The sequence below is a fragment of the Pimephales promelas genome, chromosome 2 (assembly GCF_988280905.1).
Source record: "Pimephales promelas chromosome 2, fPimPro1.hap1.1, whole genome shotgun sequence".
NCBI classification, from domain to species: Eukaryota; Metazoa; Chordata; class Actinopteri; order Cypriniformes; family Leuciscidae; genus Pimephales; species Pimephales promelas.
The window spans coordinates 10,891,923-10,904,855 of record NC_142770.1 but is presented as its reverse complement, the minus strand read 5'-3'; the positions used below and the strand labels follow the sequence as shown (position 1 = coordinate 10,904,855).

At 33.3% G+C, this 12,933-nt stretch overlaps 2 protein-coding genes across 6 annotated transcripts; one reads left to right on the top strand and one right to left on the bottom strand.

Annotated features, from left to right (window-relative positions):
- Positions 1–67: 67 nt before the first annotated feature.
- Positions 68–5,149, top strand: LOC120486497 (vacuolar protein sorting-associated protein 4B). The gene is made up of 11 exons (XM_039682560.2): positions 68–260; positions 1,062–1,173; positions 2,315–2,465; positions 2,548–2,603; positions 2,686–2,805; positions 2,883–3,039; positions 3,539–3,687; positions 3,843–3,924; positions 4,004–4,223; positions 4,299–4,439; positions 4,509–5,149. Exons 1-11 carry the CDS (start codon positions 240–242, stop codon positions 4,608–4,610), a joined length of 1,311 nt encoding a protein of 436 aa, XP_039538494.2. The 5' UTR covers positions 68–239; the 3' UTR covers positions 4,611–5,149.
- Positions 5,150–6,178: 1,029 nt separating this feature from the next.
- Positions 6,179–11,185, bottom strand: plekhb2 (pleckstrin homology domain containing B2). Of its 5 annotated transcripts, none has more exons than XM_039682864.2 (8): positions 11,067–11,185; positions 10,716–10,766; positions 9,416–9,568; positions 9,156–9,258; positions 9,032–9,071; positions 8,848–8,934; positions 7,884–8,001; positions 6,179–7,810 (listed from the first exon to the last, which is right to left on the bottom strand). In XM_039682864.2, exons 2-8 carry the CDS (start codon positions 10,750–10,752, stop codon positions 7,677–7,679), a joined length of 672 nt encoding a protein of 223 aa, XP_039538798.2. In that variant the 5' UTR covers positions 10,753–10,766; positions 11,067–11,185; the 3' UTR covers positions 6,179–7,676. The 5 variants fall into 5 exon arrangements, with proteins under 5 accessions (XP_039538798.2, XP_039538799.2, XP_088991015.1 ...); XM_039682865.2 differs by having other exon boundaries at positions 11,034–11,156; XM_089134889.1 differs by having other exon boundaries at positions 10,716–10,767; positions 11,075–11,148.
- Between the last annotated feature and the right edge of the window lie 1,748 nt (positions 11,186–12,933).

The following is a 12,933-nucleotide window of genomic DNA, read 5'->3' as shown; positions in this document are numbered from 1 at the left end:
TTTTTGCTACGTCGCAATGGAGGCGTGTCTGAAAGGCGGGAAAAGGTGTGGCATGACGCCTGTCACCCGTGACGTCACGGTAAACACTCAGTGCGGAAGTGCGCTAGGACGCACAGATTTACCTTTTTTTCTTTGAGATTTACCAACAACACAACGCGATTCTGCGTTACATTAATTTAAAAAATGTTTACACTTGAACCGTAACAAATCATAAGTTTTCTTTCAAATCGCCGTCAACAATGACGAATGCCAATTTACAGGTAACGTTAAGAGACTTTACAAGTCGTATGACAGTCATAATAATAATTGGCCTTTTCATGTTGTCCTTGCTATATATGTATTTTTATTTAGCATTTGTAGTCTTATCTGTTTTGCTCTAGTTAATTATTAGACACGATAGAGTCTAAAATATTCATGATATTGTTCAGTTTTAGCATGTTGGTTTGAGAGGTAAATATGCATTTTGTTCTTGTTACTTTGGAGGATTGTTTACGTTTTTGATAGATACATAACATTACATACATACATAAATGTAAGAAGGTGCTTATTAACTTATTTGCAATATTTGGTAAAGGTTTTTTAACTAGTGCCTGTTGTATATTTCTCAGCCTGTCCTTAAACTAGTCTAACCAGTTATCCGTACATTACACCACACTTTAACACTTTAACATAACACTTAAGGACTTTCATGTTATGTTATTGTTTTACTCTTGTCTCAGATTTTAATTTTAACTATATTATTCATTTGAATAGAAAACATCAAGAGAAATATTAAGCAGAATAATTTTATTCAATTTACAATTACATTTTATTAATCAATTTATGCAAAAAGTATGAAAAAAATTTAATTGTGAGCATTTATGAAGAAAAAATGTCAAATTAGAATGAGTCGCTAATGTTAAAAATGACACATCTCCACTGCAAAATGATGTTAAATACTGCACATAATATGGATATGGTGGAAATGACCTGGCCAAAAGTGCCTGTAGTTGATGAAATGTCTGACTGTAACATGTTAAGGCTGATGACAGGTCCCATCTATCTTTACTTCTGTGCAATAGAAAGCCATTGATTTGGCCAGCAGAGCCTCGGAGGAGGACAAGGCGAAAAACTATCAGGAAGCTCTGCGCCTCTATGAACATTCAGTCGAGTATTTTATTCATGTGATGAAGTGTAAGCTTTTTTCAAGCAATTTAAATACATTTATATTTTATTGTGAATTATATTTATATTTATTGGGAAAATAGTTTTGATAAAATAAAAAATATAAATACACTTTAAATTAATAGTATAATAACATTTTATTATTAGATATTAATACAAATATTTTATAATATAAATGTTTAAATAATAATTATAAATGTATTTCATGAGCCAATATGTAGTCTTATATGTATTTAGCTAAATATAGATATATATTATATATATAGCTAGCTAAATACATTTAAAACTCTCTATATGTGTTTGTGAGAGTGTGTGTATTAATATATATATATATATATATATATATAGCTATGTAAGACTACATATTGGCTCATGAAATACATTTAAGTATCATTTAAACATTAATATTATTAAAACAACAATATTTAATTCATATTTATACATGATATACTATTAATATAGTAATTAATATAATATACTATTAATTTAAAGTGTATTTACATGTTTATTTTATTCAAATATGTTTTGCGTTCCTCCATTGTTTTTATTATTCATATCTAAAATATTGTTTGTTTGTTGTACTTTTATATATACAATATATTGAGCGAAAATACATGAACCAACAAAGGCATGTTTTTTTGATGTTTTATTGTGCCGATGATTACAATTGTTTTTATATGATTTAAATATTAGATAATATTTAAACAATTATTATAAACATATTTCAGAAGCCAGTATGTCTTATATAATTGTGTATTTATTTGTATGTTTAATCTAAAAAAAATGTTTTATTTAATTTTAAACATTGTGTACTGTTATTTGATCCCTCATTAAATGTACATTAAATCAATGCAATTTAGTGAGCAAAACATTCATTTATTTATTTTTGATGTTGTGGATAATTATAATTTATTCATAATATCATTTAAGTGTTAAATAATTTTTCAATTATTATAAATGGATATGTAGTTTTATAATACATGTATATTATTTTATATATTTAAATATTCGCTAAATATTTGTTTTATTTGTATATATCGTCATTCAATATATATATAAAACAATTCGGTGCCTCATTAAATGCAATTTAGTGAGAAAAATGACGACCTACTGGTGTTGAGTTTTCTTATGTTGATGTTTTATGGTGCAGATGATGTTCAAGGGGAAAAGGCCAAGCAGAGCATCCGAGCAAAGTGTGGCGAGTACCTGGACCGAGCGGAGCAGCTCAAGCAGTACCTGAAGAAGAAAGAGAACGCTCCGCCCTCCAAACCCGTCAAAGTTCCCCAGTCTGATGACAAAGGGTGAGGCACTCCACTTCCTACTGAATCGGCTAATGAACTTCCTGTTAAACAGAAAACCAAATGTAACATTCTGTTTCTACAGGACCGACAGTGATGATGGCGATGCAGAGAAAAAGAAATTCAAAAACCAACTCCAGGGTACAACATTTTGTTCTGTATAGACCTTTTAAAGTCATAATGGGATCTACAAACAAAAACCTTGGATTTTCAAACTTTTCAGGTGCTATTATCATGGAGAAGCCTGACATTAAGTGGGATGATGTTGCTGGTTTGGAAGGAGCCAAGGAGGCCCTTAAAGAAGCGGTCATCCTGCCAATCAAATTCCCTCATCTTTTCACCGGTATGACGGCGTATATACTGTAATGAAAGAAATATGCATGAAAGTGTCTGAACTGTTCTAAGCATCACTATCCACAGGGAAAAGGACTCCATGGAGAGGGATTCTGCTCTTTGGTCCTCCGGGAACAGGGAAGTCCTACCTGGCCAAAGCTGTGGCCACCGAGGCCAACAACTCCACGTTCTTCTCCATCTCATCATCAGACCTGGTGTCCAAGTGGCTGGGAGAGAGCGAGAAGTAAGTGAGCGACAGATGTTGAGTGCAATGATTTTAACATCTGGCATTATTCATTAGGTTAGTAGGACTTAAATACAGTTTAAATTAATATTATTTTAACATTCAAATAAATAACTTATTTACAAAAATATTAATCATTTATTTTAAAATAGTATTATTTAAATAATATAATTGTGTGTCCTTTGTATATGGTTAAACAAAGCATAAATGATAAAAATGATTAAAAGAGTTCATGATGATTTTTATTGTGGTTTTAAAGTTTGTGTAGCTTAAATGTATTAAAAATAATTATATTTATCTCTTATTTAAGTCTCATTGTACTTATAAATAAAAGTAAATAATTGCAATTTTTTACACTTTATAATTTATTTAATATATATTATAATTACACATTTATGTGGTGTATTCATAATTATTATGAATTTTTATTATCATATTTTTTTATTATCAATTATTATTATCATAATTAATGTAGTGTATTAATAGTTATCATCTTTAGGTTAGTGAAGAATCTGTTCAGTTTGGCTCGGGAGAACAAGCCTTCAATCATATTCATTGACGAGATTGATTCCTTGTGCGGCTCGAGAAGCGAGAACGAGAGCGAAGCTGCTCGCAGGATCAAGACAGAGTTTCTGGTCCAGATGCAAGGTAAACACAAAGCTAGCGTTAGCTTTGTCGCAAGCAAGAAAAAAAATTGGTCTCATTTGACAGGGTTATTATTGTTTTGAAAATTGTATTTGTACATTTCTGTTTTTTAATTTATTATATTATTGATCATTACCTTAACTGTCCCATTCTCACAGGTGTAGGAAACGACAACGAAGGAATTCTGGTCCTTGGTGCGACCAACATCCCCTGGACTCTGGATTCTGCGATCAGGAGAAGGTGCGTTATAGAAATCCACACATATTTGAACTATTTTAAATGTCTTTATTGGCACTAATTTATTATTATATTATAACAGGTTTGAAAAGCGCATCTACATCCCTCTCCCTGAGCAGCCCGCTCGCACCTCCATGTTCAAGCTGCACCTCGGCTCCACCCCCAATAGCCTCAACGAAGCTGATTTCATCACTCTGGGGAAGAAGTCCGACGGCTACTCAGGTGCCGACATCAGCATCGTCGTTCGCGACGCCCTCATGCAGCCCATTCGCAAAGTCCAGTCGTCGACTCACTTCAAAAAGGTACGAAAGAACAATTGCGCGACTAGTGAAGCAGTCTAATGGATCCGATTATATCCTTTCGTGTTTCGTTAACAGGTCAGAGGAAAGGCGTGGAACAACCCGGATGATGTCGTGGATGACCTCTTGACGCCCTGCTCTCCAAACGACCCAAACGCAGTCAAGATGACCTGGGTGGACGTGGCGAGCGATAAACTCCTGGAGCCGATAGTTAGCTTGGTAAGTTTAGTCAAAAAAGAATGTGTTAAAATCCCAGAGCTTGTTTTGATCGTGTGATCTGTGTCTCAGGAGGACATGTTCAGGTCACTCGAGAAGACCAAGCCCACCGTGAACGAGGAGGATCTGGAAAAGCTGAAGAAGTTCACTAAGGACTTTGGGCAGGAGGGATGAAATTGTGCTTTCTTATGGCATTTATGTATATTTTTTTTCCCATTATGTTTACAAAGTCCTTTCTGCATCTTTTATTTTTCAAACTCTTCATTTTGGCATTTTCTGGGGGTGAAACTTTTTTGCGAGCTAAGCTGGCTTTACATTGTCCTGACCATATCCGATCAGTGGTTATGATTTTGGGGATGATTAAGCATCAGCAGCCATGTAAAAACAAATCAAAACTACTATATATATTCATAACATGAGAGGTTTGTTACAAATGGACCCTGATGTTTATGCGAGACTAAAACAAAATGTGTCACTTTTGTACCTCATTGCTAAATAAGACCTTAGCTCAAAGAAACACACAAAAAATAGTTAAATTACTAAACTTTGAACCAAAAGACAACCACAGATCTGTGAAAAAGTGTTTACAAATGTGTGCATGCATGTTTGGGTAATCAGACATGTCTAGATGTCTTTTTTGAAGTTTATTTTTCTACTCTGTATTTCTACTTTCATCTGTAAATATAAATGTATAAATTACCTCTGATCGCGTGTTTTTCATGTCTTGTTTTTACTTTGATCTAATGATTACATGCAGCACTTGAAAGAAATGGCTACCAGAAAAATACAGTACCAACAATAAACGGCAGGGAGCGCTATAACACAGTGACGCAGCACAATCCAGTCACGTCATTTGCGTGACCACGTCACTCTTCACTCCTAAAACCGTATTCTGGACAAATTTGGGCAAAATAGTTTTGATTTATTTTTTAAAAATACTTCCCTTAATCTGAGCGGTACAAGACTTGGCTACTTTTCCTAAGTTTGCCTCCTGAACACACAATTTTTTTTGACTCAATTCTACAATGTTAAGTGGGTAGAAAAACCTCCTTAATCTTGTATTTCGGTCAAAAATGGGCACCCATAGAAATGAATGGGGAAAACTGTAATTTAGAGCATTCTAAAATAAGACGCCAGGTGATAGCAAAGTAAATTCATCTTCAGGTTTTAGCTCTAAGAACTTATTGGAATGATATTTTAATGTAGTTAACATTTTTAAAAATTTAAAACTACATAGTATTTAATTTACATAGAAAATTTGGTACTTTTTGAAGTAAATAAATCCAAAAATACCCCCAAAATAAAAAAAACACCATAAATGGATAGACAAAACTTTATCGAAGACAGCGATATAACATTTATAATAAATAAAAATTAGGATCACACCTGAGTCCTCTGTGCCCACATTTGTCCACAATTACAAGATTAAGGGCTATAAAGTGAATACGGTTTGAGGGCTACAGTAAAGCATTTCCTTTAGTGTTTTTTTTTTTTTGTGTGTGTTTATTATTCAACATTGCGGTGTTTATTATATAGTATTAATCTGTGCACATAATCTTTATTATTATGAATTAAGAAAAATATACAAATTATTAATAGAATCTTAATTTAAAAAATATTAACATGCCCAATCCAGTTGCTTGTTTTATAAGAATTTTCAAGGAGTCCCAAAAGGGTGTGTTTGTATCTAATGTAAAATGAATTTGACAATTGATACATAATGAATAAACTGACCAAATAAATCACAGGACATCTTATTTTAATAGTTTAAAAATAACACGCTGATGATTAAGTTGGTATATTTTAAAACATAACATTTAAACTGTTTTTAAAGTCCAAACAACATAGCAATAAAGAAAAAAACATTAGAAATGATATAAGCATCTCAGATGAAAATGTAATTTTTCCAGATCATTAAAGTGTTAAACTGAATCATGCCCTGAAATCCATTCTGATAAATCCTGTATAAATTAAACAATGAAGATTATTATCACTTATATGTATTCATAATTTTACCTGCTAACAGTAAGTAAACACAACAGTCAAATCGATCACATAATTGTGTAAATGCGACAGCAAGTCTAAACAATCACGAGTCGATGCAACTTTTCCCTGAAGTTTCCCTTACCGCATCCCATCACAAACACTGGGAATAATCATAGTTTGGTTAATTGGAAAGATGTAGGATTTAATATTAACTCTTAAGAGAGAAAAAGCTTCAAACAGGACAAAATAAATCTGTAAAGTTATAAGTAAAGAAACAACGGTAAAGAAAGTGTAAAGAACTGTTCTGTAAATTTTACACAAAAAAAGGGGAAAATACACACTTGATATTAACACTGGGAATAAATAAACGATCAAATGAAGGCCGCCGCAAACAAAACAAGGGCAAAGAAAGGAATAACAACCAGAAAAGGTGCGGTAGAATTAAGGACGCACTCTTAACTCCTTCCTGAATAACATCGCAACTGCCGTCACAGTATTAATAACGTATCATCATCATTAGTGTTATTTTCCTGTCAAATTAGCTTTAAATTAATATTTCACACAAAGATAAAAATTCTGCCATTATTTACTCGCTCTAAAATAGCTTGAAACGCATATGATTTTTAATTAAAGATATTAAAACAAAACGTTCAGAATATATAAAGATATATTTTTTATGTTGAAGAAATTGTCTAAGAAGTTCTTTTATAGGCTTTTACCGACACTTTCTCAAAAAAAAAAAATATTTCGACAGAATTTTTATTTTTGTGTGAACTATTCCTTTTTTTAAAAAGAGACTGTCGCACACATATTAATTTAGCAAAATGTTGGCTTTACACTGAAAACAGTTCCACGAACTAATAGAAAACAAAACAGGTTACCCATCATTCATTTCATCAGGGGTCTGTTCCATTTCTTCATAGGGCATCATTAGTGTAAGACGACAGACACAATAGACACTTTGTCTTATTCAAGCGCGGATGACCTTTAAACCTTACTGATTATCCTTATCTCGAGGCTAGCCGCCAATACTTTAGTGTACATCTTTGTAAGTTACAGATTAAATTTGCAAAGCAAACCCCTTTTTGGTGCATAATAAGCTTTGGTACAAAGACGAATACAGAAAAGCAAGCAAACGTACCCCCAGCCCGGCTACATTATCAGACCTGAACGTTACGAGGCGTAAAGGCAAAGTTAAAACAGCACGGGAACAGTGTCCCGTGCTGTAGGTTGGGCTGGGTTCACGCAAACACATTAGAATACGGAAAATAGAGAGCCGAGGGCCAATCCCGTCGCAGCGCCGGCCAACATCCCCAAAGCAACATCACCTGTGTCGTCACGACGACGCTCCTGCACTATCACGTGGTTGACGCCAGGTGCATATCCACCTGATGGAAACAAACAAAGGTCAATTAAACTACATAAAGGTCAAAGGTCAAAAGCCAACCAACTTCCTGTTACCTTGATAATGATAAGGGTAAGCAACTGAGTACTGCTGCCCATCTGCAGAATAGACCATCTGTGTGGCGTAAGGCGGAGGATGAGAAACATAACCGCCATATCCATCAGGATAGAAAACCTAGATCAACAAGAACATAAAATAGGGATGAATCATGTGTCGGTATCATATCAGGAATATTTTTATTATCATTATTATTATTATTGGTATCAGTATATCATTTCCCTAATGTTTTAAATTTAGATTTTGTTTTTTTGTTTTTTCATTCATTTGGCTTTGTTATATATATGTTTTTATTTGTATTTATTTTATATCATATTTTAAATATAAAATGAGAATAAATGATTTTTTTTTCATTATAAAATAATTAAATTATAAAAATGTACGTGTTTGCTAGAAAAATTGTAAATTATAACATTTGTCACATTTATTCAATTTAAAAGAATTTTAATAACTATAATTTATTTAGACGAAAAAAGTATAGAATTTTAATATTAGCCATAACATGAAGATAATTATTGGTTCAAGGTCCTAAAGACAGTTTCAGTGCAAACTGTTCAAAGGGCTTTAAACGACACCAGACGATGAATAAGGGTCTTTTCAAGCTTATAAAAGTTCAACTTTGTTTTTTTGGGGGTTTTTTTTAAAGGAGCAATCATTTAAATTTATTCATCATCTGGAATCGTTTAAAGCCCTTTGAACTGTTTGCACTGAAACTGTCTTTTGGACCTTGAACCGTTTGGTTCCCATTGAAGTCCATTACATGGAGAAAAATCCTGGAATGTTTTCATCAAAAACCTTAAATTTCTTTTCGACTGAAGAAAGAATGACATGGACATCTTGGATGACATGGGGGTGAGTAAATTATCAGCAAAAATTTTTTTTTAAAGTGAAATACTCCTTTAAAACACATTCAACCACACAGCCATTTTCCTTTAAATATCAATAGGAGGATATATTTATTACCTGTGGAGTTGGATTTAATTCAGAATATGGCGGAGGAGCAGATGCTACGACGTCCTCTGCAAAACCGATCTGAGAGGGCGCCACAACCTACAAAACACACCAATGCAAATGCCTCTGTAATGCTTCCGAAATGTGAAAGATCAAGTATGTATGTGTCACTCAGTGTACAGTATATATAACTCACAGTGTTGAGTCTGGCATCCTGGAGGGCCATGGTCCAAGCCCTGCGAGCACATACATTGAGTTTATATTGAGGAATCTCATTGTAAAGCACACATTGTAAAATAATACTGAGAAACTGGACTCACAAAGCATCGTCTGCACTGTCTGCGCAGATGCTGATGATCCGACCGTCCCGGCAGACGATCTGCAGGAGGGAGTCTTTGCTTTTGCCTTCAGGTGGCGCGAGATCTGGAAATAAATAATGGAGGATGTAAAACAACACCACATCAGAACTTTCAATCTTGTGTTGGACAAAAACCTTTCAAGTACTACATAAAATGGCACTTTTAAGGCTCTTGTGTGCTGCTGCGGTTTAAAAGCAGAAGGAAAGACAGATCACACCTACCTCTACAAGCGCTGGAGTTGCGGATGTTGATGCAGTCCACCTTCATGTGGATCTCATCTTCCATGTCCCGCCGCTGCTGGTCATCGTAGAAGACCAGGCGTCCATCTGACCAGAGGTCAAACCAGTTCCTCTTCCAGCGCCGCAAGATGGTGCCTGATAGATGACAGCAGAAGGTCACAAGCTGTCTTCATTTATTTTGTTGCTGTTGTTTTGTTGTTTTATTACTTTTTAGAATTATAAAATTTTATAAAAATATTATTTCTTAAAAATAATATTATTAAATAAAGTAAAAAGGTATATTATATGTATGAATATATTTGTTATAAATATATAAAATTATAAAATACATAATAACAATAACAACTACACATATATCATTTAGATAACATTATATATATTATTTTTTTAATGTTATTATAAAATAATTAAAAATATCAAATGTATTAATATTTTCATATAATACATTTATTATAAATTAATTTAATACAATTATTTTTTATTATATTATTAAATAAAGTATGAATTGTATTTAGGTTTAATAAAAATATTTTTTTACATTATATTATAAAAACTATAAAAAATAAAGTATAAGTTGTATTAATTATGTTATACATGTATTAAATTATAAAATCATTTTAATTATAATTTATTTGGACAAAATCATTTTAATAACTGACATGTTTTAATTACATGTAAAAATAAAAAAAAATATTTTTTAATCATATTATAAAATAACTTAACGCATCAAATTTATATTATATATTCATTAAAAATTTATCAAAATACAAAGATAAAAAAATTGCTCGTCAATCTAATCTAACCGCTATAGTTCTACCTAGAAACTATCTATAAAATAAAAAAAGAATCAAGCAGAAATCATGAAGTCAACATCTAGGAATAGCTTTAAAACACTTACAAGAATAACAAGATGCAGCCTAGATAGTCAGCTCACTAGGTTTTGAGACACAGTCAAAGACAAAGTTCAGCTGTTTTTCTACTTCCTTCTAACAACTCATGTCAAGAACAACTTGTTCATGACTGCTTGTTTTACTGAAGTGAATAAAAACTGAAAGCTAAACTGAAAAGCTTTTCAATTCACCCTCCAAGCACAAACACTTTCCATACCATTAGTTTATTTATATTTCATGAGTTCCCAGAAGGCTTTAAATTAAATAAGTGCAACTTAATATCGTCAATGTATTACACAACATCCCAAAATGCACAAATTCGACATTAAAATTCTTCGTTGTAGTTATTTTGGGCTTTTTAATGCCATAAATATGGTGTAATAAACACTCACTCTGTCTGTGCAGCCATCCGCTCTTCACAAACGCCATCCCACTAACGTTACCTAAATAAATAAATAAAAAAACAATTAAAGCCTGCTAAGACCAATTTAGGTATTGAATATTAAACTGACACCATATAGATGTAGATATTGCCCCTGTTTTACAGTAAATATAGTTTAGCGTTTGAACTTCTCCGCCTGTCAGTTTCAGAGTTAGCTTGCGCTCGAGGCGCCGTAATGCTAAAATCGACGATTAACCGACAAAAACACACATATCAAGACGTTTAAAAACAACGAAACACGTTTAAAAATTACATTTGTCATATTTACGTTATATCAAATGGGTGAAATGAGTAAATCTACCCTCTATCGGTTTGTTGATGTTTGAAGTGTATGTGCTACTAGCAAAGTGACATCGATAGCATCATCCTCCTCCTCCACAGCTCAGCTGATGCCTTATGTCACTGTATCAGATGATCAGCACGACTTTTATTAAGTTTCACAGACTCTTATTAACTTTACAAACTTACTAACATGATATAATATATTATCAAGAATAAAGACAATATATTTTAAATAAAGTATATTAAATATATTAGCCTACATTACAAATACTAAAATTTTACGAAGGCCTATTGTTTTTAATATCGCCTAATATTAATAATTGCGCGCGCGCGTGTGTGTGTGTGTGTGTGTGTTTATCTGTGTAATATCACAAATTACGACTTTACATTACACTGTAGTATTAAATATATTATTTTTAACATCATTTTCTTAACAAATTAATTAAATGTTCCCCTTTTTCTGTATGAATATGTCATTGACAAATAGAATTGAATTATTTATTTATATTAAAATAATATAAATAAATAAATATTAGGTTAAAATAACAATCCATTCCAAAGCCAACACAACATTAATTTGAAAAGCCGCGCGTAAACCATCCGTTTCAGTAGTGCATAAACACTAAAATAGTTTATGCATAGACACCACTAGATGGAGCAGTTTCTCTGGAAATTGGGTGAAGAAAAACGTCCATTTCTCTCTAACATTTCTACACAAACCCATTTACAGGTTGTCTTTTAAGTGACTAAGAAACCAGGTGACATTTTTTTGCATTTTCATCTGCAGTCATCATGTTACACAGCACACTGCATTTGCCTAAGCCTTATCCAGCTCAGTGTTTGCCTCAGTGACCTTTCCCACACACAGCTTAGTGAATGAGGGTCAACTCAAGACGAAATGATACTGAATTACCGACCGTAGCCTCTAAACCCAGAACCCAGTTTACCAACCAAGACTGCCTTTGAACACTTCACATTTGCATACACTCCAACAAACCATTTTGTGATCCAGTTTATAGTTCAGAAGTTTACAGTAATAAGGTGCAACATTACTGTTATGAGAACAGATAGGCCTGATCTGACTGTATCAGACTGTAACCTGTGTACGGTTGTCACAGCTGGGATCAGAGCAGCACAAGATATATCTAACTTCAAAAAATGACCCCATGATTTACTCACCCTCAATTCTTCTTGACTTTCAGATGAATACAATCAAAATTATATTAAAACATGTCCTGTCTCCTCCAAGCTTTATAATGGCAGTGAATGGCTGTTTCTGTTTTCCATCAAAGTGCATCCATCCATGATAAAAGTGCTCCAAGGCCTTCATGAACACTGGTCTGAGACTGCTGGCCTGGCACTGCTGCGGTGCAGTTGGTTATTACTGGTTGGCACAGCTGAGCTCATTCCAGTGCTGGATGAAATAATCTCATCTGATCCCCATTGACTCATACTGAGGAGGCTCGTGGAGGCCAGATTGAAATGATTTACGCAACAATGTCTCGCCAATGGTTGGCTGTTGCGGATTTTGTTTTGTCTTAATCTTTGGGCAGATTAACCGACCGAACCAATTGTGTGCCTCCATGGGACTAATGTGTGAGGAACTTGTGAAATCAAAACACTGCAAACTTCTAGAGAAGATTATGTTGCTTTGGAGGAAGTATAGCGAATGTATGGGGTCTTTTGGAAATACTGTGCTGGTTAGCTATGCACATCCCAGTGACTGAAAGGTAAGTGTCACAGAACTTGACATTAGTGCTTGTGCTGTTAAGTTAACTGTCTTTGAATGCTTTATTGTTACGTTTCATTTGTGAGGACTAATTATAATGTTTCTGATTTAAACTGCAAATAAAAACCTAGTAACCAATGGTGTTTTTACAGTATGC